The sequence below is a fragment of the Bombina bombina genome, chromosome 1 (genome assembly GCF_027579735.1).
Source record: "Bombina bombina isolate aBomBom1 chromosome 1, aBomBom1.pri, whole genome shotgun sequence".
Lineage (NCBI taxonomy): Eukaryota > Metazoa > Chordata > Amphibia > Anura > Bombinatoridae > Bombina > Bombina bombina.
The window spans coordinates 1,240,493,658-1,240,521,282 of NC_069499.1; the positions used below are offsets into that span (position 1 = coordinate 1,240,493,658).

General features: G+C 38.3%; 1 protein-coding gene across 2 annotated transcripts in view; it reads left to right on the plus strand.

The window, feature by feature from the left end:
- BCO1 (beta-carotene oxygenase 1) overlaps positions 1–27,625 on the plus strand; it is a 228,237-nt gene that overhangs the window by 154,508 nt on the left and 46,104 nt on the right. For both annotated transcript variants that reach the window (XM_053700662.1, XM_053700667.1), the window contains 4 exons: positions 18,749–18,902; positions 19,705–19,925; positions 21,898–22,155; positions 25,206–25,311. In XM_053700662.1, coding sequence (XP_053556637.1) covers positions 18,749–18,902; positions 19,705–19,925; positions 21,898–22,155; positions 25,206–25,311 — 739 coding nt within the window. The remainder of the gene's footprint in view (positions 1–18,748; positions 18,903–19,704; positions 19,926–21,897; positions 22,156–25,205; positions 25,312–27,625) is intronic.

Below are 27,625 nucleotides of genomic sequence, written 5' to 3' on the forward strand. Positions count from 1 at the left end.
ACGTTATACTTATGTACCCCTAATCTGCTGCCCCTAACCCCGCCGACCCCTGTATTACATTTATTAACCCCTAACTTGCCCCCCACAACGTCGCCGCCAGCTACTTAAAATAATTAACCCCTAATCTTCCGACCGCAAATCGCCGCCACCTACGTTATCCCTATGTACCCCTAATCTGCTGCCCTAACATCGCCGACCCCTATATTATATTTATTAACCCCTAATCTGCCCCCCTCAACGTCGCCGACACCTGCCTACACTTATTAACCCCTAATCTGCCGAGCGGACCTGAGCGCTACTATAATAAAGTTATTAACCCCTAATCCGCCTCACTAACCCTATCATAAATAGTATTAACCCCTAATCTGCCCTCCCTAACATCGCCGACACCTAACTTCAATTATTAACCCCTAATCTGCCGACCGGAGCTCACCGCTATTCTAATAAATGTATTAACCCCTAAAGCTAAGTCTAACCCTAACACTAACACCCCCCTAAGTTAAATATAATTTTTATCTAACGAAATAAATTAACTCTTATTAAATAAATTATTCCTATTTAAAGCTAAATACTTACCTGTAAAATAAATCATAATATAGCTACAATATAAATTATAATTATATTATAGCTATTTTAGGATTAATATTTATTTTACAGGCAACTTTGTTATTATTTTAACCAGGTAAAATAGCTATTAAATAGTTAAGAACTATTTAATAGTTACCTAGTTAAAATAATAACAAATTTACCTGTAAAATAAATCCTAACCTAAGTTATAATTAAACCTAACACTACCCTATCAATAAAATAATTAAATAAACTACCTACAATTACCTACAATTAACCTAACACTACACTATCAATAAATTAATTAAACACAATTCCTACAAATAAATACAATTAAATAAACTAGCTAAAGTACAAAAAATAAAAAAGAACTAAGTTACAGAAAATAAAAAAATATTTACAAACATAAGAAAAATATTACAACAATTTTAAACTAATTACACCTACTCTAAGCCCCCTAATAAAATAACAAAGCCCCCCAAAATAAAAAATTCCCTACCCTATTCTAAATTAAAAAAGTTACAAGCTCTTTTACCTTACCAGCCCTGAACAGGGCCCTTTGCGGGGCATGCCCCAAGAATTTCAGCTCTTTTGCCTGTAAAAAAAACATACAATACCCCCCCCCCCAACATTACAACCCACCACCCACATACCCCTAATCTAACCCAAACCCCCCTTAAATAAACCTAACACTAAGCCCCTGAAGATCTTCCTACCTTGTCTTCACCATCCAGGTATCACCGATCCGTCCTGGCTCCAAGATCTTCATCCAACCCAAGCGGGGTTGGCGATCCATAATCCGGTCCAGAAGAGGCTCCAAAGTCTTCCTCCTATCCGGCAAGAAGAGGACATCCGGACCGGCAAACATCTTCTCCAAGCGGCATCTTCGATCTTCTTCCATCCGGAGCGAAGCGGCAGGATCCTGAAGACCTCCAGCGCGGAACATCCATCCGGACTGACGACTGAACGACGAATGACTGTTCCTTTAAGGGACGTCATCCAAGATGGCGTCCCTCGAATTCCGATTGGCTGATAGGATTCTATCAGCCAATCAGAATTAAGGTAGGAATTTTCTGATTGGCTGATGGAATCAGCCAATCAGAATCTAGTTCAATCCGATTGGCCGATCCAATCAGCCAATCAGATTGAGCTCGCATTCTATTGGCTGATCGGAACAGCCAATAGAATGCGAGCTCAATCTGATTGGCTGATTGGATCAGCCAATCGGATTGAACTTGATTCTGATTGGCTGATTCCATCAGCCAATCAGAAAATTCCTACCTTAATTCCGATTGGCTGATAGAATCCTATCAGCCAATCGGAATTCGAGGGACGCCATCTTGGATGACGTCCCTTAAAGGAACAGTCATTCGTCGTTCAGTCGTCGGTCCGGATGGATGTTCCGCGCTGGAGGTCTTCAGGATCCTGCCGCTTCGCTCCGGATGGAAGAAGATCGAAGATGCCGCTTGGAGAAGATGTTTGCCGGTCCGGATGTCCTCTTCTTGCCGGATAGGAGGAAGACTTTGGAGCCTCTTCTGGACCGGATTATGGATCGCCAACCCCCGCTTGGGTTGGATGAAGATCTTGGAGCCAGGACGGATCGGTGATACCTGGATGGTGAAGACAAGGTAGGAAGATCTTCAGGGGCTTAGTGTTAGGTTTATTTAAGGGGGGTTTGGGTTAGATTAGGGGTATGTGGGTGGTGGGTTGTAATGTTGGGGGGGGGGGGTATTGTATGTTTTTTTTTACAGGCAAAAGAGCTGAAATTCTTGGGGCATGCCCCGCAAAGGGCCCTGTTCAGGGCTGGTAAGGTAAAAGAGCTTGTAACTTTTTTAATTTAGAATAGGGTAGGGAATTTTTTATTTTGGGGGGCTTTGTTATTTTATTAGGGGGCTTAGAGTAGGTGTAATTAGTTTAAAATTGTTGTAATATTTTTCTTATGTTTGTAAATATTTTATTATTTTCTGTAACTTAGTTCTTTTTTATTTTTTTGTACTTTAGCTAGTTTATTTAATTGTATTTATTTGTAGGAATTGTGTTTAATTAATTTATTGATAGTGTAGTGTTAGGTTAATTGTAGGTAATTGTAGGTAGTTTATTTAATTATTTTATTGATAGGGTAGTGTTAGGTTTAATTATAACTTAGGTTAGGATTTATTTTACAGGTAAATTTGTTATTATTTTAACTAGGTAACTATTAAATAGTTCTTAACTATTTAATAGCTATTGTACCTGGTTAAAATAATTACAAAGTTGCCTGTAAAATAAATATTAATCCTAAAATAGCTATAATATAATTATAATTTATATTGTAGCTATATTAGGATTTATTTTACAGGTAAGTATTTAGCTTTAAATAGGAATAAGTTATTTAATAAGAGTTAATTTATTTCGTTAGATAAATATTATATTTAACTTAGGGGGTGTGTTAGGGTTAGACTTAGCTTTAGGGGTTAATCCATTTATTAGAATAGCGGTGAGCTCCGATCGGAAGATTAGGGGTTAATAATTGAAGTTAGGTGTCGGCGATGTTAGGGAGGGCAGATTAGGGGTTAATACTATTTATGATAGGGTTAGTGAGGCGGATTAGGGGTTAATAACTTTATTATAGTAGCGCTCAGGTCCGCTCGGCAGATTAGGGGTTAATAAGTGTAGGCAGGTGTCGGCGACGTTGTGGGGGGCAGGTTAGGGGTTAATAAATATAATATAGGGGTCGGCGGTGTTAGGGGTAGCAGATTAGGGGTACATAGGGATAACGTAGGTGGCGGCGGTTTACGGAGCGGCAGATTAGGGGTTTAAAAAAATATGCAGGCGTCAGCGATAGCGGGGGCGGCAGATTAGGGGTTAATAAGTGTAAGGTTAGGGGTGTTTAGACTCGGGGTACATGTTAGAGTGTTAGGTGCAGACGTAGGAAGTGTTTCCCCATAGCAAACAATGGGGCTGCGTTAGGAGCTGAACGCTGCTTTTTGCAGGTGTTAGGTTTTTTTTTCAGCTCAAACAGCCCCATTGTTTCCTATGGGGGAATCGTGCACGAGCACGTTTTTGAGGCCGGCCGCGTCCGTAAGCAACTCTGGTATCGAGAGTTGCTTTTGCGGTAAAAATGCTCTACGCTCCTTTTTTGGAGCCTAACGCAGCATTTGTTTGAACTCTCGATACCAGAGTTAATTTTATGGTGCGGCCAGAAAAAAGCCAGCGGAGCGTTAACAGCCCTTTTACCGCCGAACTCCAAATCTAGGCCTATAGGAGCAGTGCGTAAGCATTGGGATACAATTTAGTACTGTTTATGACTACTCCTGCTGTTGAGGCAGGTTAGTCATTAGAAAAAGGAATGCTTATATACACTGTTATAACATCTCTTTAAGTAATGTAATTAGGTTACTGTGCCTTGAACAACTTGAGAAATATTGTACGTTAAAAATTAACTTTTATTGATCACGTTTAAAAAGACAGCTTTGGTGGATGATAATGCTGCCCTGAAGAGTTAAAAACACTCTCACTGTGCTAAGTGAAAAAACAGCATGTTGTGATTATGCTACAGAAGTAGAACTGGTAGTACTTAGAGCAGTAGATTGTAACTGAGAAATAGACTCAAGAGCTAATATAGAGAACTATAGCCTCTTGGTCCTATGTTGCTCTCAATAGTATCTGAATTACTTTACTCATATATATGATTGAGAATCTCTATATGGTCGAAAATATATATTGACGTTATACTGTTGCCCTTAGACTTGGCAATCTAAGACTGCTAATATATGTTGGTGCTAAAGGTGTAGGTACTGACTAAGGTGGCAGCTTACAATAGGTAGATATAACTATCTTGTTGCTTTTAGTTATTTTTTTGCATCACCAAACAGTAGAAAATAGGTACTGAAACAGTATTTTTAAGATGAGAGGTATTGTTTTGAGGCTATACACTCTGTATAGTATCACAAATTATGATATAGCATGTATCAGTCTTATATCATAGTGTTAGTGGAATACTGCCATAGGGAGTGATCTGAACACTGCAGGATATGCAAATAAATTTTCTACGAAGAACCAGTGTATGTGAACACCTCTAGCTACACATTGATATTAATTATGTTATATCTGTATGATATAAATGCAAGTTTCCTTATATTGCGGTCATATATAGATTGTATTCTTATTTCTAAAGCACTGTGTAGCCCAGTATGTTTAGGGTTTTAAATAAAAAGCTGGTTCTTAGAAGCGTTTGTAATTAACCATTTAATCCTGTCAGAGAAAGACTGACACCTAAGGCTGTAAACAGTATCCACTAAATGAAACCTTATATCCAACTGATTGCTAAATATCTAGTGCCTTATCAAAGTTAAATTATAATAGATATCCTATATATCACTATGAAATACAAACACAAAGCGTGCCTGCTTGGTAACAAAACCTCCCTATGATTCAATTAGCCATAGTTAGCGTTAGCACCAAACTTAAACAAATTCTACTTCGTATACTAATTAAAAGTTTTTAGCATGCTGTTATTTTAAATTATTGACAACTAGTGAGGCAAGTTAAAAATTGAGGAGACCCCTGACGCTGCGTTTCACTAACGCTTCCTCAGAGGGGTTACGCGGGCCGACTAACATCCGGTATTTTATACCCGGTGTTTTGCAGAATACAGAGTCCTGATTGGGTCGCGAATTTCATTGCGCATTGGCTAGGGTCCATGTCAATCATCCCAGATGGAATGGGAGATTTATCGTGTGTGTGACGAAATGGAAACAAAATTACAGTACTTGTATACAGATTGGCACTGATAGAAGTAGCGGATACTAGGTTACTACTTTGACAATGTGAGAATCATGTGAGTTATTATACTGTTGTTAGAAGTTACTGAATTCACTTAAGTATATTGGAATGAAAAACGAACTTGTTTGTCATAATGCAAAAATGGACTTGATAGACAAGCTTTGTAAAGGATGAACCTATTGTAATGTCGATTATATGCTAGTACACCTGATTAGACTAGCATAAATAAAAAAGTGCCTCACTAGTTGTCAATAATTTAAAATAACAGCATGCTAAAAACTTTTAATTAGTATACGAAGTAGAATTTGTTTAAGTTTGGTGCTAACGCTAACTATGGCTAATTGAATCATAGGGAGGTTTTGTTACCAAGCAGGCACGCTTTGTGTTTGTATTTCATAGTGATATATAGGATATCTATTATAATTTAACTTTGATAAGGCACTAGATATTTAGCAATCAGTTGGATATAAGGTTTCATTTAGTGGATACTGTTTACAGCCTTAGGTGTCAGTCTTTCTCTGACAGGATTAAATGGTTAATTACAAACGCTTCTAAGAACCAGCTTTTTATTTAAAACCCTAAACATACTGGGCTACACAGTGCTTTAGAAATAAGAATACAATCTATATATGACCGCAATATAAGGAAACTTGCATTTATATCATACAGATATAACATAATTAATATCAATGTGTAGCTAGAGGTGTTCACATACACTGGTTCTTCGTAGAAAATTTATTTGCATATCCTGCAGTGTTCAGATCACTCCCTATGGCAGTATTCCACTAACACTATGATATAAGACTGATACATGCTATATCATAATTTGTGATACTATACAGAGTGTATAGCCTCAAAACAATACCTCTCATCTTAAAAATACTGTTTCAGTACCTATTTTCTACTGTTTGGTGATGCAAAAAAATAACTAAAAGCAACAAGATAGTTATATCTACCTATTGTAAGCTGCCACCTTAGTCAGTACCTACACCTTTAGCACCAACATATATTAGCAGTCTTAGATTGCCAAGTCTAAGGGCAACAGTATAACGTCAATATATATTTTCTACCATATAGAGATTCTCAATCATATATATGAGTAAAGTAATTCAGATACTATTGAGAGCAACATAGGACCAAGAGGCTATAGTTCTATATATTAGCTCTTGAGTCTATTTCTCAGTTACAATCTACTGCTCTAAGTACTACCAGTTCTACTTCTGTAGCATAATCACAACATGCTGTTTTTTCACTTAGCACAGTGAGAGTGTTTTTAACTCTTCAGGGCAGCATTATCATCCACCAAAGCTGTCTTTTTAAACGTGATCAATAAACGTTAATTTTTAACGTACAATATTTCTCAAGTTGTTCAAGGCACAGTAACCTAATTACATTACTTAAAGAGATGTTATAACAGTGTATATAAGCATTCCTTTTTCTAATGACTAACCTGCCTCAACAGCAGGAGTAGTCATAAACAGTACTAAGTTGGAAAAGTGAGTAGGTGGAATAAAGTGATCCAAAGTAAAAAGTAGTTTAAAAGCAGACTACTTAAAATCACAAATTTATTTTAAAAGTGAATAAAACATGCAACGCGTTTCTCGGCTAGCTAGCTGTTTTATCACACTTGTTAACACTCAGAAACCTTGATTTTATTATAAATTTATCTTTGATAAACTGTACCATGAGGCTCTCTTCTTTATATCTTCTTTATATGTGTTTTTATGTTTATATGTGTATATACTATGGGGCCAATTTATCATAGTGCGAGCGGACATGATATAATATAGCGTATTATGTCCGCCACACATCGATAAATGCCGATAGCATACGCTGATGGCATTTATCATTGCACCAGCAGTTCTTGTGAGCTGCTTGTGCAATGCTGCCCCCTGCAGATTCGCAGCCAATCGGGCGCTATCGGGTGTCAATCAACCCGATCATATTTGAACGGGTTGATTTCTGTCCGCTGCCTTAGAGCAGTCGGACAAGTTATGGAGCACCAGACTTTAGACCGCTGCTTCATAACTTCTGTTTCCGGCTCGTGCAGAAACAGGGGCATCAAGCTCCAATTGGAGCTTGATAATTCGACCCCTAAATATACATACATATATATATATACTTTGGGCCCTTTCCACTCAAATACCTGAAAACAATAAAAATACATTTTAATACGTTTTAATATTTTATAATATGTTTTACTGTGTATATACTGTTAATATTTTACATTTTAATGTTCTTCATATGTTCTATGTATTTTTAAATAGATATCTGTATACACCTATATATATATATATATATATATATATATATATATATATATATATATATATATATATATATATAACAGAATTTATGCTTACCTGATAAATTACTTTCTCCAACGGTGTGTCCGGTCCACGGCGTCATCCTTACTTGTGGGATATTCTCTTCCCCAACAGGAAATGGCAAAGAGCCCAGCAAAGCTGGTCACATGATCCCCCCTAGGCTCCGCCTACCCCAGTCATTCGACCGACGTACAGGAGGAATATATGCATAGGAGAAACCATATGATACCGTGGTGACTGTAGTTAGAGAAAATAATTCATCAGACCTGATTAAAAAAACCAGGGCGGGCCGTGGACCGGACACACCGTTGGAGAAAGTAATTTATCAGGTAAGCATAAATTCTGTTTTCTCCAACATAGGTGTGTCCGGTCCACGGCGTCATCCTTACTTGTGGGAACCAATACCAAAGCTTTAGGACACGGATGAAGGGAGGGAGCAAATCAGGTCACCTAAATGGAAGGCACCACGGCTTGCAAAACCTTTCTCCCAAAAATAGCCTCTGAAGAAGCAAAAGTATCAAATTTGTAAAATTTGGCAAAAGTGTGCAGTGAAGACCAAGTCGCTGCCTTACATATCTGGTCAACAGAAGCCTCGTTCTTGAAGGCCCATGTGGAAGCCACAGCCCTAGTGGAATGAGCTGTGATTCTTTCAGAAGGCTGCCGTCCGGCAGTCTCATAAGCCAATCGGATAATGCTTTTAAGCCAAAAAGAAAGAGAGGTAGAAGTCGCTTTTTGACCTCTCCTTTTACCAGAATAAACAACAAGCAAAGAAGATGTTTGCCTGAAATCTTTAGTGGCCTCTAAATAGAATTTTAGAGCACGGACTACGTCCAAATTGTGTAACAAACGTTCCTTCTTTGAAACTGGATTCGGACACAAAGAAGGTACAACTATCTCCTGGTTAATATTTTTGTTGGAAACCACTTTCGGAAGAAAACCAGGCTTAGTACGCAAAACCACCTTATCTGCATGGAACACCAGATAGGGCGGAGAACACTGCAGAGCAGATAACTCAGAAACTCTTCTAGCAGAAGAAATAGCAACCAAAAACAAAACCTTCCAAGATAATAACTTAATATCTACGGAATGTAAGGGTTCAAACGGAACCCCTTGAAGAACTGAAAGAACTAGATTAAGACTCCAGGGAGGAGTCAAAGGTCTGTAAACAGGCTTGATTCTAACCAGAGCCTGAACAAACGCTTGAACGTCTGGCACAGCTGCCAGCCTTTTGTGAAGTAAAACAGATAAAGCAGAGATCTGTCCCTTCAGAGAACTTGCAGATAATCCTTTCTCCAAACCTTCTTGTAGAAAGGATAGAATCTTAGGAATTTTTATCTTGTTCCATGGGAATCCTTTAGATTCACACCAACAGATATATTTTTTCCATATCTTATGGTAAATTTTTCTAGTTACAGGCTTTCTAGCCTGAATCAGAGTATCTATTACAGAATCTGAAAACCCACGCTTTGATAAAATCAAGCGTTCAATCTCCAAGCAGTCAGTTGGAGGGAAACCAGATTCGGATGTACGAATGGACCTTGAACAAGAAGGTCCTGTCTCAAAGGTAGCTTCCATGGTGGAGCCGATGACATATTCACCAGGTCTGCATACCAAGTCCTGCGTGGCCACGCAGGAACTATCAAGATCACCGAAGCCCTCTCCTGATTGATCCTGGCTACCAGCCTGGGAATGAGAGGAAACGGTGGGAATACATAAGCTAGGTTCAAGGTCCAAGGTGCTACTAGTGCATCTACTAGAGTCGCCTTGGGATCCCTGGATCTGGACCCGTAACAAGGAACCTTGAAGTTCTGACGAGAGGCCATCAGATCCATGTCTGGAATGCCCCATAATCGAGTTATTTGGGCAAAGATTTCCGGATGGAGTTCCCACTCCCCCGGATGGAATGTCTGACGACTCAGAAAATCCGCTTCCCAATTTTCCACTCCTGGGATGTGGATTGCAGACAAGTGGCAGGAGTGATCCTCCGCCCATTGAATTATCTTGGTCACTTCCTCCATCGCCAGGGAACACCTTGTTCCCCCCTGATGGTTGATATAAGCAACTGTCGTCATGTTGTCTGATTGAAACCTTATGAATTTGGCCTTTGCTAGATGAGGCCAAGCTTTGAGAGCATTGAATATCGCTCTCAGTTCCAGAATGTTTATCGGGAGAAGAGATTCTTCCCGAGACCATAGACCCTGAGCTTTCAGGGGTACCCAGACCGCGCCCCAGCCCACCAGACTGGCGTCGGTCGTGACAATGACCCACTCTGGTCTGCGGAAGTTCATTCCCTGTGACAGGTTGTCCAGGATCAGCCACCAACGGAGTGAATCTCTGGTCCTTTGATCCACTTGAATCGTCGGAGACAAGTCTGTATAATCCCCATTCCACTGTCTGAGCATGCACAGTTGTAATGGTCTTAGATGAATTCGTGCAAAAGGAACTATGTCCATTGCTGCAACCATCAATCCTATTACTTCCATGCACTGCGCTATGGAAGGACGAAGAACAGAATGAAGTACTTGACAAGAGCTTAGAAGTTTTGATTTTCTGACCTCTGTCAGAAAAATCCTCATTTCTAAGGAGTCTATTATTGTTCCCAAGAAGGGAACTCTTGTTGACGGGGACAGAGAACTTTTTTCTATGTTCACTTTCCATCCGTGAGATCTGAGAAAGGCTAGGACGATGTCCGTATGAGCCTTTGCTTTTGACAGAGACGACGCTTGAATCAGGATGTCGTCCAAGTACGGTACTACTGCAATGCCCCTTGGTCTTAGAACCGCTAGAAGGGACCCTAGTACCTTTGTGAAAATTCTCGGAGCAGTGGCTAATCCGAATGGAAGTGCCACAAACTGGTAATGCTTGTCCAGAAAAGCGAACCTTAGGAACTGATGATGTTCCTTGTGGATAGGAATATGTAGGTACGCATCCTTTAAATCCACCGTGGTCATAAATTGACCTTCCTGGATGGTAGGAAGGATCGTTCGAATGGTTTCCATTTTGAACGATGGAACCCTGAGAAATTTGTTTAGGATCTTGAGATCCAAAATTGGTCTGAATGTTCCCTCTTTTTTGGGAACTATGAACAGGTTGGAGTAAAACCCCATCCCTTGTTCTCCTATAGGAACTGGATGAATTACTCCCATCTTTAACAGGTCTTCTACACAATGTAAGAATGCCTGTCTTTTTATTTGGTTTGAAGATAATTGAGACCTGTGGAACCTTCCCCTTGGGGGTAGTTCCTTGAATTCCAGGAGATAACCCTGATAAACTATTTCTAGTGCCCAAGGATCCTGAACATCTCTTGCCCAGGCCTGAGCAAAGAGAGAAAGTCTGCCCCCCACCAGATCCGGTCCCGGATCGGGGGCCATCCCTTCATGCTGTTTTGGTAGCAGTGGCAGGCTTCTTGGCCTGCTTACCCTTGTTCCAGTCTTGCATCGGTCTCCAGGCTGGTTTGGGTTGAGAAGTATTACCCTCTTGCTTAGAGGATGTAGAATTAGAGGCTGGTCCGTTTCTGCGAAAGGGACGAAAATTAGGCTTATTTTTAGCCTTAAAAGACCTATCCTGAGGAAGGGTGTGGCCCTTTCCCCCGGTGATGTCTGAAATAATCTCTTTCAAATCAGGACCAAACAGTGTTTTACCCTTGAAAGGGATGTTAAGCAATTTTGTCTTGGAAGACACATCCGCTGACCAAGACTTTAGCCAAAGCGCTCTGCGCGCCACGATAGCAAACCCTGAATTCTTCGCCGCTAATCTAGCTAATTGCAAAGCGGCATCTAAAATAAAAGAGTTAGCCAATTTAAGTGCTTGAACTCTGTCCATAACCTCCTCATACGAAGATTCTTTATTGAGCGACTTTTCTAGTTCTTCGAACCAGAAACACGCTGCCGTAGTGACAGGAACAATGCATGAAATTGGTTGTAGAAGGTAACCTTGCTGAACAAACATCTTTTTAAGCAAACCCTCTAATTTTTTATCCATAGGATCTTTGAAAGCACAACTATCTTCTATGGGAATAGTAGTGCGTTTGTTTAGAGTAGAGACCGCCCCCTCGACCTTGGGGACTGTCTGCCATAAGTCCTTTCTGGGGTCGACTATAGGAAATAATTTCTTAAATATAGGGGGAGGAACAAAAGGTATGCCGGGCCTTTCCCACTCCTTATTTACTATGTCCGCCACCCGATTGGGTATAGGAAAAACATTGGGGGGCACCGGAACCTCTAGGAACTTGTCCATCTTACATAATTTCTCTGGAATGACCAAATTGTCACAATCATCCAGAGTAGATAATACCTCCTTAAGCAGTGCGCGGAGATGTTCTAATTTAAATTTAAATGTTACAACATCAGGTTCAGCTTGTTGAGAAATTTTTCCTGAATCTGAAATTTCTCCCTCAGACAAAACCTCCCTCCTGGCCCCTTCAGATTGGTGTGAGGGTATGTCAGAACCGTTATCATCAGTGTCCTCTTGCTCTTCAGTGTTTAAAACAGAGCAATCGCGCTTTCTCTGATAAGTAGGCATTTTAGATGAAATGTTTGCAATAGAATTATCCATAACAGCCGTTAATTGTTGCATGGTAATAAGTATTGGCGCACTAGATGTACTAGGGGCCTCTTGTGTGGGCAAAACTGGTGTAGACACAGAAGGGGATGATGCAGTACCATGCTTACTCCCCTCATTTGAGGAATCATCTTGGGCAATATTATTATCTGTGGCATCATTGTCCCTACTTTGTTTGGACACTATGTCACAATTATCACATATATTTAAATGGGGAGAAACCTTGGCTTTCATACATATAGAACATCGCTTATCTGATGGTTCAGACATGTTAAACAGGCTTAAACTTGTCAACAAAGCACAAAAAACGTTTTGAAATAAAACCGTTACTGTCACTTTAAATTTTAAACAGAACACACTTTATTACTGAATATGCGAAAAAGCATGAAGGAATTGTTCAAAATTCACCAAAATTTCACCACAGTGTCTTAAAGCCTTAAAAGTATTGCACACCAAATTTGAAAGCTTTAACCCTTAAAATAACGGAACCGGAGCCGTTTTTACATTTAACCCCTATACAGTCCCAGGTATCTGCTTTGCTGAGACCCAACCAAGCCCAGAGGGGAATACGATACCAAATGACGCCTTTTTCAGTGGTTCTTAGCTCCTCACACATGCATCTGCATGCCTTGCTTTCCAAAAACAACTGCGCATTAGTGGCGCGAAAATGAGGCTCTGCCTATGACTAGAAAAGGCCCCCATCTGCAAATGGTGTCCATACAGTGCCTGCCGTTTTTTAACAACAATCCCCAAGATTATAATAACTATTAAGAGTTATAATCTGCCAAATATGCTTAGCAAAGAAATCGTTTTAGCCCAGAAAAATGTCTACCAGTTTTTAAGCCCTTATAAAGCCCTTTATTCTTTTACTTAATCTAAGAAAATGGCTTACCGGTCCCCATAGGGGAAATGACAGCCTTCCAGCATTACAAAGTCTTGTTAGAAATGTGGCCAGTCATACCTCAGGCAGAAAAGTCTGCCAACTGCTTCCCCCAACTGAAGTTACTTCATCTCAACAGTCCTGTGTGGAAACAGCAATCGATTTTAGTAACGTTTGCTAAAATCATCTTCCTCTTACAAACAGAAATCTTCATCTCTTTTCTGTTTCAGAGTAAATAGTACATACCAGCACTATTTTAAAATAACAAACACTTGATTGAAGGATAAAAACTACATTTAAACACCAAAAAACTCTGAGCCATCTCCGTGGAGATGTTGCCTGTGCAACGGCAAAGAGAATGACTGGGGTAGGCGGAGCCTAGGAGGGATCATGTGACCAGCTTTGCTGGGCTCTTTGCCATTTCCTGTTGGGGAAGAGAATATCCCACAAGTAAGGATGACGCCGTGGACCGGACACACCTATGTTGGAGAAATATATATATTACAAAAAATACATCAGATATATATAGAAATATATATTTAAAAATAAATATAAATTTTTTTTCTATATGAAGAACATTGGAATGTAAAATATTCATAACTACCTTCCAGTTAGCACAGTTTGTCTAACATGTGTTAGGTTAATTTGCAAGGGATGTGTTAGTTTTTTTCCCAAATTGCGCCCTCCATTGAAGTCTAGGGGAGAGGAAGTTAGCACAGTTACAATATCCTTAGCACGCATTTTACTTTCAACTTGTAATACACGCGTTAAAGTGTGTGTATTTGCAATTTACTTCTGGTGGTGCTTGTGCGCAAGCAAAACCGATAAATAGTGTTCCACTTGTAATCTAGCCCACTGTTGGGTGTATTCACTAAATTAAAGGAACATTGTGCTGTTAAATTTGTTTTCCCAATTATTCATTTTGCCTGCAGGTGTGTTTTAAATTGTTTACAAATAGCTCCTTTACCTTTATTTTGTAATTTAAAATAGTTTATTTTGCTTGTTACAACGATCACCTATACTGAAAATATCAATACTTTTGTATTCTCTAAAGATAAACTAAAGAAAAACTATCCGCTAGATTTAGAGTTCGGCGGGCCAAAGGGGTGCGTTAGCTACGCGTTTCCCCCCTTCCCCCGCACCTTTTAAATACCGCTGGTATTTAGAGTTCACAGAAGGGCTGCGTTAGGCTCCAAAAAGGGAGCGTAGAGCATAATGTACCGCCACTGCAACTCTAAATACCAGCGGTGCTTACGGACGCGGCCAGCTTCAAAAACATGCTTGTGCACGATTCCCCCATAGGAAACAATGGGGCCGTTTGAGCTGGAAAAAAACCTAACACCTGCAAAAAAGCAGCATTCAGCTCCTAACGCAGCCCCATTGTTTCCTATGGGGAAACACTTCCTAAGTCTGCACCTAACACCCTAACATGCACCCCGAGTCTAAACACCCCTAACCTTACACTTACTAACCCCTAATCTGCCGCCCCCGCTATCGCTGACCCCTGCATATTATTATTAACCCCTAATCTGCCGCTCCGTACACAGCCGCAACCTACATTATCCCTATGTACCCCTAATCTGCTGCCCCTAACACCGCTGACCCCTATATTATATTTATTAACCCCTAATCTGCCGCCCCCAACGTCGCCGCCACCTACCTACAATTATTAACCCTTAATCTCCCGACTGGACTTCACCGCTACTATAATAAAGTTATTAACCCCTAATCCGCCTCACTCCCCCTATAATAAATAGTATTAACCCCTAATCTGCCCTCCATAACATCACCGACACCTAACTTCAAGTATTAACCCATAAAGCTAAGTCTAACCCTAACCCTAACACCCCCCTAAATTAAATATAATTTTTATCTAACTAAATAAATTAACTCTTATTAAATAAATTATTCCTATTTAAAGCTAAATACTTACCTGAAAAATAAACCCTAATATAGCTACAATATAAATTATAATTATATTGTAGCTATTTTAGGATTAATATTTATTTTACAGGTAACTTTGTATTTATTTTAACCATGTACAATAGCTATTAAATAGTTAATAACTATTTAATAGCTACCTAGTTAAAATAATTACAAAATTACCTGTAAAATAAATCCTAACCTAAGTTACAATTAAACCTAACACTACACTATCAATAAATTAAATAAAATACCTACAATTATCTACAATTAAACCTAACACTACACTATCAATAAATTAATTACATACAAATACCTACAATTAAATACAATTAAATAAACTAACTAAAGTACAAAAAATAAAAAAAGAACTGTTACAAAAAACAAAAAAATTATTTACATTATAAAAATATTACAATTTTAAGCTAATTACACCTACTCTAAGCCCCCTAATAAAATAACAAAGCCCCCCAAAATAATAAAATACCCTACCCTATTCTAAAATAAAAATAGAAAAGCTCTTTTACCTTACCAGCCCTTAAAAGGGCCTTTTGCGGGGCATGCCACAAAGAATTCTGCTCTTTTGCCTGTAAAAAAAACATAAAATACCCCCCCAACATTACAACCCACCACCCACATACCCCTAATCTAACCCAAACCCCCCTTAAATACACCTAACACTAACCCCTGAAGATCTCCCTACCTTATCTTCACCACGCCGGGTATCACTGATCCGTCCAGAAGAGGCTCTGAAATCTTCATCCAAGCCCAAGTGGGGGCTGAAGAGGTCCATCATCGGGCTGAAGAGGTCCATCATCCGGCTGAAGAGGTCCATCATCCGGCTGAAGTCTTGATCCAAGCCGGGGCTGAAGAGATCCATCATCCGGCTGAAGTCTTCTATCAAGCGGCATCTTCAATCTTCTTTCTTGCGGAACATCCATCCTGGCCAACGACTTCCCGACGAATGACGGTTCCTTTAAATGACGTCATCCAAGATGGCGTCCCTCGAATTCCGATTGGCTGATAGGATTCTATCAGCCAATCGGAATTAAGGTAGGAAAATTCTGATTGGCTGATGGAATCAGCCAATCAGATTGAGCTTGCATTCTATTGGCTGTTCCGATCAGCCAATAGAATGCGAGCTCAATCTGATTGGCTGATTGGATCAGCCAATCCGATTGAACTTAAATCTGATTGGCTGATTCCATCAGCCAATCAGAATTTTCCTACCTTAATTCCGATTGGCTGATAGAATCCTATCAGCCAATCGGAATTCGAGGGACGCCATCTTGGATGACGTCATTTAAAGGAACCGTCATTCGTCGGGAAGTCGTCGGCCAGGATGGATGTTCCGCGTCGGCGGGATGAAGATGGATCCGGAAGAAAGAAGATTGAAGATGCCGCTTGATAGAAGACTTCAGCCGGATGATGGATCTCTTCAGCCCCCGCTTGGATCAAGACTTCAGCCCGATGATGGACCTCTTCAGCCCGATGATGGACCTCTTCAGCCAGATGATGGACCTCTTCAGCCCGATGATGGACCTCTTCAGCCCGACGATGGACCTCTTCAGCCCCTGCTTGGGCTTGGATGAAGATTTCGGAGCCTCTTCTGGACGGATCGGTGATACCCGGCGTGGTGAAGATAAGGTAGGGAGATCTTCAAGGGCTTAGTGTTAGGTTTATTTAAGGGGGGTTTGGGTTAGATTAGGGGTATGTGGGTGGTGGGTTGTAATGTTGGGGGGTGGTATTGTATGTTTTTTTTACAGGCAAAAGAGCAGAATTCTTTGGGGCATGCCCTGCAAAAGGCCCTTTTAAGGGCTGGTAAGGTAAAAGAGCTTTTCAATTTTTATTTTAGAATAGGGTAGGGCATTTTTTTATTTTGGGGGGCTTTGTTATTTTATTAGGGGGCTTAGAGTAGGTGTAATTAGCTTAAAATTGTAATCTTTTTATAATGTTTGTAAATTATTTTTTTATTTTTTGCAACTTAGTTCATTTTTTATTTTTTGTACTTTAGTTAGTTTATTTAATTGTATTTATTTGTAGGTATTTGTATGTAATTAATGTATTGATAGTGTAGTGTTAGGTTTAATTGTAGATAATTGTAGGTATTTTATTTAATTATTTTATTGATAGTGTAGTGTTAGGTTTAATTGTAACTTAGGTTAGGATTTATTTTACAGGTAATTTTGTTATTATTTTAACTAGGTAGCTATTAAATAGTTATTAACTATTTAATAGCTATTGTACCTGGTTAAAATAAATAAAAAGTTGCCTGTAAAATAAATATAAATCCTAAAATAGCTACAATATAATTATAATTTATATTGTAGCTATATTAAGGTTTATTTTACAGGTAAGTATTTAGCTTTAAATAGGAATAATTTATTTAATAAGAAATAATTTATTTCGTTAGATGAAAATTATATTTAACTTAGGGGGGTGTTAGTGTTAGGGTTAGACTTAGCTTTAGGGGTTAATAAATTTATTAGAGTAGCGGTGAGGTCCGGTCGGCAGATTAGGGGTTAATAATTGTAGGTAGGTGGCGGCGACGTTGGGGGCGGCAGATTAGGGGTTAATAAATATAATATAGGGGTCGGCGGTGTTAGGGGCAGCAGATTAGGGGTACATAGGGATAACGTAGGTTGCGGCGGTATGCGGTCGGCAGATTAGGGGTTAAAAAAAATTAATAGAGTGGCGGCGATGTGGGGGGGCCTCGGTTTAGGGGAACATAGGTAGTTTATGGGTGTTAGTGTACTTTAGAGCACAGTAGTTAAGAGCTTTCTGGGCTAACGCCGGTTCATAAAGCTCTTAACTCCTGGCTTTTTCCTGCGGCTGGAGTCTTGTCATTAGATTTCTAAAGCTCACTTCAGCCAAGACTCTAAATACCGGCGTTAGAAAGATCCCATTGAAAAGATAGGATACGCAAATGGCGTATGGGGATCTGCGGTATGGAAAAGTCGCGGCTGCAAAGTGAGCGTTAGACCCTTTCCTGACTGACTCTAAATACCAGCGGGCGGCTAAAACCAGCGTTGGGAGCCCCTAACGCTGGTTTTGACGGCTAACGCAGAACTCTAAATCTAGGCGAATGTTAACAGTAGCAGCACAGTAGGGTTAAAGAAACAGATAAGATAAGAATGTCTGCTCTTTTTGTAATCTACGCCTATTTATATGCCTTTTCAATCAGCAAAACTGGTATTTCCTATGCAAACATAAACATAAAGGGTAGTTTCAGATATATTTTATACTCTCTATCTGATATAACAAGTAATTAAAGGGACAGTAAAGTCAAAATTAAACTTTCATGATTCAATTTACCTTTATTAATAAAAAATGCTTTGTACTCTTTTTATTCTTTGTTGAAGGCAAAACCTAGGTAGGCTCAAAGGTTAATTTTTTTAAAAAAAAGATTAGAAATCACAAACGACTGTTCCTATATTGTTAATTAATTAGGTGTTGTCTATGCAGACTGTTTACCTAAGGTGGTTCTGCCATTTTATAAGGAACAAAACTCATATATACTATTTAAGTGTGTATAGCTCTACAAATGATTGTGCAGGTTTGTGTTTGGGGATGAAACTTACAGCTGATTTTAATTTTTAACAACCAGTACAAGGACTGTTTATTGGCAGAAGAATCATTAAACTACAGTATATCAATTAGCAAGGTATTCTTAAATATACAGTTTGTTTTTTTTCCAATCAAAACCATATTATTTCTATTTTTGTAGGTAGACTACTTGAAACATATAACTGTGAACCTGGCCACATCTCATCCCCATTATGACAGTGAAGGGAACACATTAAACATGGGAACTTCCATAGGAGACAAAGGGAAAACAAAATACATGTTTTTTAAGATTCCTAGTTCAGCAGCTATCCCAGGTGAGTTATGGTGACCAGTTTTGTTATGGTGAGCAGGGTAAAATATATAGTTGAAGGCAATAATTTGAGCAAATATTGCATTATTTGTCTCTTTAAACTACAATTACAATGTTGTAATATAATAAATAGATGTGTGTGTATATTTATGCGTGTGTATGTGTATTAATGTGTGCGTGAGTGTATATGTATATGAATGTGTGAGTGTATGTGTGTGTGTGTGTGAGAGTATGTATGTGTGTATGTATATATGTATGTATGTGTGTATGTGTGCGTGTTTGTTTATGTGTGTGAGTGTATGTGTGAGTGTATGTATGTGTGTATGTATGTATGTGTGTGTGTATGTATGTGTGTGTGTGCATGTGTGTGTGTAAGTGGATGTGTGTGTTTGTGTATGTGTATGTGTGTGAGTGTATGCATGTGTGTGTATGTGTATGTATGTGTGTAAGTGTATGTGTTTGTGTATGTGTGTGTATGTGTGTGAGTGTATGTGTATGTATGTATGTGTGTGTATGTGTTAGTGTATGTGTGTGTATGTGTGTGTGTATGTGTGTGTGTATGTGTGTGTGTGTGTATGTGTGTGTGTATGTGTGTGTGTGTGTGTGTTTGTGTGTTTGTGTATGTGTGTGTGTATGTGTGTGTGTATGTGTGTGTGTATGTGTGTGTATGTGTGTGTTTGTGTATGTGTGTATGTGTGTGTGTCTGTGTATGTGTGTGTGTGTGTGTGTGTATGTGTGTGTGTGTGTGTGTGCTTTTATACATTTTTCAATTTTATTTTAAATCATTTTCAAATATTTTCCCCCAGAAAAGGATAAGAATAAGTCCCCACTTAAACATGCAGAGGTCATCTGTTCTATCCCTGCACATCGGCTACTGAACCCCAGCTATTACCATAGTTTTGGAGTAACTGAAAACTATTTCATTTTTGTGGAGCAACCTTTGAAGTTAGATATCCTAAAACTAGCCACAGCTTACTTCAGAGGCGTCAACTGGGCTTCATGTATTTGCTTCCATGAAGATGAGAAGGTACAGTGTGTTACATGGCATGGTATCCTATCAGATTGTAAATAGCACCTGAATAGCACGGCTCAGTCACGCATTATTTATTTATTTACACTATCAACATCTGATGCTGCTGAGCAAGTGCCAGCTCTCAAATTGTACTTGGCCCAGCATCAAATTATGTCTTAAAGGGCCATAATACCCAAATGTTTAAACACTTGAAAGTGATGCAGCATAGCTGTAAAAAGCTGACTAGAAAATATCTCCTGAACATCTCTATGTAAAAAAGAAAGATATTTTACCTCAAAAGTTCCTCAGTAGCCACCTCCCATTGTAAAGGATTTCTAAGCAGCATTTTAGTGTGTTTGTCCTGGGACATCTGAAGGGACTAGCATCGTGCACTCTCATATTATTTCACCAATCAGGTAAAGGAAGCTTACTATGAAATCTCATGAGAGTTAAGTCAAATCTCATGAGATCACAGTAAGAGTTCATGGCCTCAGCACTGCTGATGCTGATTGGCTGCTGTTCATTTCTTCATTTTTTTTAATTTTTTTACCTGCAGCTGGGAGCAGCTGAGTACAACTTTTTACACAGAACTGACTCTGCTGAGCTGAGGAGATTGTGAGGTAAAATATCTTCCTTTTTTACATAGAGATGCTCAGGTGATATTTTCCAGTCAGCTTTTTACAGTTATACTGCATCAGTTTCAAGTGATTTAGCATATGAGTATTATGTCCCTTTAAGGAGGTTTTCAAGTAATGATAGATAGATAGATAGATAGATAGATAGATAGATAGATAGATAGATAGATAGATACTGTAGATAGATAGATACTGTAGATAGATACTGTAGATAGATAGATAGATAGATAGATAGATAGATAGATAGATACTGTAGATAGATAGATAGATAGATAGATAGATAGATAGATAGATAGATAGATAGATAGATAGATAGATAGATAGATAGATAGATAGATACTGTATATAGATAGAGAGAGAGACTATAGATAGATAGATAGATAGATAGATAGATAGATAGATAGATAGATAGATAGATAGAGAGAGATACTGTAGATAGATAGATAGATAGATAGATAGATAGATAGATAGATAGATAGATTATATGAGTTATTTCTTTACAAATTTTGCATTGTGTTACAAACCAGAGATATACTTGTTGAACAACCATTTTGAGTATCTTTGTTTTATTAAAGGGACATAAACCCTTTTTTTTCTTTCATGATTCAGATTGAGCATACAATTTTAAACAACTTTCCAATGTACTTTTATTACCAAATTTTCTTTGTTTTTTGTTATGCTTTTTGTTGCAAAGCAGGGATGTAAGCTCAGGAGGGTGCACTATATGGCAGCCATTTTGCAACAGTGTTATACATTAGCAAAAGCGCTAGATAGCAGCACTATTTCTTATCATGTAGTGCTTCAGTCATGTGCACACTACCTACCTAGGTATTTTTTCAACAAAGAATAACATGAGAATGAAGCAAATTTGATAATAGAAGTAAATTAGAAAGTTTTTAAAAATTGTATTCTCTATCTGAATAATGAAAGATATTTTTTGGGTTTCATGTCCCTTTAACTCTACTCTTATCAATTAGGGAGAGATAAAAATTAGCTCCTGAACTGAGAAAAACACAGCCTCCTTTGTGCGCAATGGACAAAATACAATTACAGAAAAAGTGTACAAATAAATAAAGTTTTATTTTACTACATATAGTTAAAAAAAGTTAGGACATTGCATTTTCAGTTTGCTAACCCTTTAAAGAAACATGGAACACAAATGAATACATTGCTTTCATGTTTTAGAGTATATTATTATTGTTCTATTGTTTGCACAGACGTGTGTATGCATGTGTGTATGTGCGAGTGCGCATGCGTGTGTGTATGTGCGAGAGTGCATGCGTGTGTGTGTGTGAAACCCAAGGATTCATTTTACCTATGTTGCTTTTTTGTCTCTGCTATTATTTCTGTAGACTTGGATTCATATTATCGATAAAAAGACGAAGAAACCTATTTCGCAGAAGTTTTATACAGAAGCCCTTGTTACATATCATCATGTGAACGCTTATGAAGAGGACGGCCATGTTGTATTTGACATTATAGCATACAAGGACAATGGCTTGTATAATATGTTTTACATGGCAAATTTAAAGAAAGACTTCTCTGATGAAAGCACAATGGATACAGCGCCTACCTGCAAACGCTTTGTTATTCCACTTCAGACTGACAAGGTCAGTTAATGGGCAACTTTAATAGACATTTTCATAAGAAATTGATCTGTTCTTTTCATTTGTAGAGTTGTAAAAAAACAATGCAGATCTTACCTTCAGTTATAAACATTTAAAGTAGAAGTAAACACTTTGCAATTACAGCACATTTATGTTGTGATGTTATAGATTGACATATCAACCAAGTTAAACCATTTTTAAAACAAATTAACATCCTTTTTTCGACAATTATTTTTCAATAGTCAAACTCCACCGACTGCCTGCCTGCCTTATTTGGAAGAGACACTCTGGGCTTTAGTCCACAGACAACAAGGCTAGTTACTGTCATACATTTAGTATAAAGTAGATTGTTTTGCAGTTGCTATCTGATAAAAAACCAATTAAAGGCGGATATGTAGCAGGGTTCACCTTTATAAGTCAGCAGGGTGTATTTTCAAGTTCCAAGAAATAGAAATTGCTCAATTTTCTAAGCTGAATTATCTGAAAAAGGAGCAAAATAAATAATGAAAATATATTGCAAAGTTTTTTTAATTATTTCTAATTAAACATTTTTTAAAAAAAATAGCAAGGTGTTTACTGTCCCTTTAAAAAAACCAGATGCTTATGACTGAATGAAAATAGGAAATAAAATATGTAAGTTTGAAATAACACAATGACTTTGAGTTTGCTGGTACTTTAAGAGCAGGGATAGTTGCTTTGGCTGTCTTACTTAGTCGTGTGCATTTGGATCCTTCATTAGGCCACTCATGGCATTTAGCTCTTTTAGTTGACTGATTTATTCTTGTGAAAGTGCAGCACATGGATGTGCAGAGAGCTTAGTGTGTTGGACTTAATCATTTTGGCTCCAGTAAGAGCTGAATGCCTCAAGCGGCCGCCTTCTTCCGTCTTTGGATCCTAACGAAGGGCCCAAATGCTCACGGATAGTTTTTAATGTTTCTCAATTCAAAGTTCCAAACTTCTAAGTTGTAAATCAAAACATTCATTTAAAGGGACATGAAACCCAAATTTTTGCTTTTGTGATTTAGAAAAAACATGTCATTTTAAACAACTTTCTAATTTACTTCCATTATCTCATTTGCTTCATTCTCTTGATATCACTTGCTGAAAAGCATATCTAAATATGCTCAGTAGCTGCTGATTGGTTGCTGCACATAGAGGCCTTGTGTGATTGGCTCACACATGTGCATTGCTATTTCTTCAACAAAGGATATCTAAAGAACTGAGCAAATTAGATAATAGAAGTAAATTGGAAAGTTGTTTAAAATCACATGCCCTATCTGAATCATGAAAGTTTAATTTTGACTAGACTGCCCCTTTAACTCTGTATAACAGATTGTTGCTGTTACATTGCAAGTGTAATAGAATTCACCCTCTATTTCTACCACTTGTCCAATTTTTTTTAAATGCATTTCCTCAGTTTGCTATTAAATAATTAGGTCTCAGAATTTGGTGTCCTCAATCCATCTCCTTACTGCATAGTTTACAGATATATTTATTGGCTTAGGCTCAATAATAGATCACTGCGATATTTGTCAGGTCTGTGGTGTCCCTTATGGAAGTCAATAAAGGGAAATTTTACAAAGTCTTAGGAAATTTAACCCCCCCTGCCCATAAAAGATGTTTCTATATTTCTTTATCTTGAAAGAAAAAAATTAATATATTTTTAGTTTTAATTTGGGGGGGTTTACTTCTAATCCAGGGCTCACACACAGCTCTCAAGAGTTGTTTCTGCTCTGCCAAAAGATTCACTCACGTTTCAATTTGCAGTTTGTTACTCCTGTGTTAAAAGCAAGATACTGATCAAGACAACAAATGCAAAGCAGTGTCTGAGCCATTATGATCTCATTGTCTTTCTTTCACCTAGATCCCCCTTTGCCATAGTCCACCAATACATGGCAAGTGTCATCTTTCCCAATGTCAGCTGCTACTTGTGGTTTCCATAGGATAGTGAAAAGTGTCACTACTCCCACTCCTCCCCTTGTATGCTCTAGTCTCACACTTTGAAAACCACTGGACTAAAGCAAATGCATGTAAAAAAAAAACCCATTTAATTTGTCCTCTAGATATATGCACAGAGAATGATGCTTTTTTTCACCTGTCAGCATTAACAGCTGCATACTAAAATATGGACTTCTGTAGTAGAACAACATTTTCCATTGTTTAAAGTTAATAGCTTACACTCTCCTTTTAGGGAATCAGAATTTAAATTTCTTTATTAGCTTTTCTATAAAAGTTTCCAACGTACAAGCAAGTCCGTCAAAACTGTATTAAATAACTATATTAAAATAATTGCCTACTTGCCCATCATTAAAATTACCATCTTATTTCCCTGTTATTTCATGTTTCTTGTGCATTGCTCTCTACGTTCACTTATCTTTCTGAGTCTCCCTATATTTGCGTTTTTTAAAGCTCCTTCCTCTAACCATGTATTTTGGTCTTTCATATCCGCAGCTTCCTGATTGTCCTGGTTTCTTTCTTCTAATCATCTGTTTGATACTTCATGGGTCTCACCATTTCTATCTCTCTCTCTGACCCATATGCAGACATCAGACCAGATCCTTGGTCCTACAGCCCCTATGTCATTAATATACAGACATTTTACTACAATCAGAGCCATAGCTTTGCAGATACTTATTTTACTGGCAGCTCCAGGGCTCTCTGTGGCCGGTGTTTCCCTTGGAGTAATATTCCTGAAGCACCATGAGTGGGGCCTGTGTATTCACAGGGAGTAAGAGAATAACTGTTAGGGCTGTGCTCCACATCAATGATACAAAAGGAGCCCACCTTCCATAAGTAATAGGTGGCCCCACTATAGCTCCTCCATCTCCATCCATAATAAATGTGGGTGGCTGAGGCTTTAATATATTCGACTGGCCCATTGGGCATTTGTAGGCCTCAGTTCAAGCCTGCTAATTTTATGTCTATTTTCCATCATGTAATAAAATGTTCAGCACTCAATAAAAAATAGAAACTAGCAAAATGTTTAGAGAAGAAGAACAGAAAATATATAAGAGAAAACCTCCTAATATATGTTTTTATAAAATAATGTTTAGGATGCAGGAGTGGAAATAAATCTAGTAAAGCTTCCACAAACAACTGCAAAAGCCATGAAGGATAAAGATGGAAATGTATCCTGTCAACCAGAAGTGTTATGTGAAGGTAAAACAAAGTTTACATTTTTTTTTCTTTCTGACAAGTTTGATATTTGTATTGACTTTTATATGGGACCTTGATATATAGTTGTAAAAGTAAATGCAGTCAAATCAAACTGCTAAAAAATAGACAAATTAGGATTCTTATATAACATGGGTAGTCAGCAGTAGCTCTCCTGGGGGTATTTGGAGGTACTAAGCACCACCAATCTACACTGAAGAACCCCTAATTCTCAAATATGCCCAGAAGTCCATGTCATATGCTCTATACAGGAGAAATGTAACCAGTCAGGCGCAGGGCCGCCACTAGAAATTGTGGGGCTCCTGACTTAACCATTGACCAGGGCCCCCCCCTCCTTTGACATGTGCAATTTTTGACCAAGTGAATAAAACGTATATGCACTTTATTCTTAAGTATCTATTTAAACTTGGAAATGTTGTAAAGGTAGTAACATACAAACACACAGACACACTCATACACTGAAACACACACACTCACATAAGGATTCACATATAGACACTCTAGCAGACATGCAAAGAAACACACAAACACACTCAGACACAGATACCCAAACAGACACTCAGCACTTGTTTACATTGACCTGACAAGTAATGAGGTAAACTACAGTTTTGTAAAAAAAAAAAAGGAGATTTAGAAAACAAAATATGGAGTTCTGATTATCTTTTTGTAAAGGAAGATGCCAACTAAATGATGACAACAGCATGCAATGGCTGAAAGAAGGGCCCTGAACTGCCTAAACAATAATTTAAAGGTTAAATGGTGGATTGGTGACTTCTGTAAAGGTCTCAAAGTCTGTAGAAAGATGTGAATAATCAGTAGTAAGGTCAAAATGTCCTAAAATGGAACAGACAATTGCAGAAATTAAGAGATTACTTTTTAAAGAATCCTATTTGTAAATGTGTAAACAAAAATAATTCAGTGAATTTAAAATTGTACATTAATGATCTGGGTAGATGGCTAGATGAAGAAAATTACTTTTAAAAGGTTGACATATGTTTGTTTGTGTTACCCTCATTTTCCCCAACCAAGAGCACCACTTCAAATATAGTGTACAAATGTTCCCATCTGTCAGCTGTACTTATGGATTTTGAAAATGCTGTACTCTATATGGTCTTGGTGAAACCATAAGCTGTGGTACTCATACCATTAGATCTGGTTAAATGCAGAATTTAGGCTTGTTGGTATGTATTTCAAAATTAAGTCATCGGAACAGTTTTAAGTTAACCTGTCTCATTTCAAACACTGAGCAATCTTAGTCTGAGAGTATAACATTTTATGCAGATGTAAAAATCTTAGATAAAATGCCTCCTTGCATCTTGAAAGTCCTTGCATAAAGGGGCAGTAAACTGGAATGATATATATATATATATATATATATATATATATATATATATATATAAATAAATAAAAAATGCATATCTGCCAAAAGTGCACCTACCATTTGTTTGAGGAGGAAACATTTCTGCATGGTTTTAAACATATAATTTCTACAGCATTGTCAAATAATCATAAATACACTGCTGCTAAAAAAAAATGTTTTTATGGACCCCTGGCCTACCATACAACTACTACCAGACTGAACTTACAATCTGAAATTACACAAAGAAATAAAAAACACTTGCTAAGTAAGTTCTACCTCCTCTGCAAATGAAAGTGATCTGCCGTCTGACTCAAGCACACACTGTACAAACAAAGTGCCAAGTCTGTCTCACCCTGTGGCTTAGTGCACACTCAGAAATCCTCTCAAATGCTAATACTTTACTCCTTGTATTAACATTTCCCATGCTCAATTATCACTCTGCTGTAGTACCCACTGGTGGCTGCCAAAATGTAAAAATAAAAAGGTTTTTTTTTTTTTTTTTAGTTCTTGCCTCATGGGCCCCCCCTGGCCCATGGCATTGGGCCCCTGACAGGAGTCACCCCTGTCACCCCCTGATGGCGGCCCTGGTCAGGCGTAACTAGAAACCACAGGGGCCAGGTGCAAGAATCTAAGAAGGGCCCCCACCCCCAAAAAAGTGTGAATTTGATACATATCTTTTTTTTTTTTTTTAACTTTAACACAGAAAAAAAAGTGAATCAGATTACATGTCTGCAAAAGGAGGTACCCTGTGCCCACAGTCTGTGAGATGGTCTGACCCCCTATTTCTGTATATAGTGACACTGTTTAACCCACCAGTATTGTAAATAGTGAGTCAGTGACACAGTCTGTAATCTGCCGGTGAGATGACTGGCCTGACCCTACCCACCCCAGTACTTTATAAAGTGACATGTACATGTCTGTGACGTGGTCCAGTCCCCC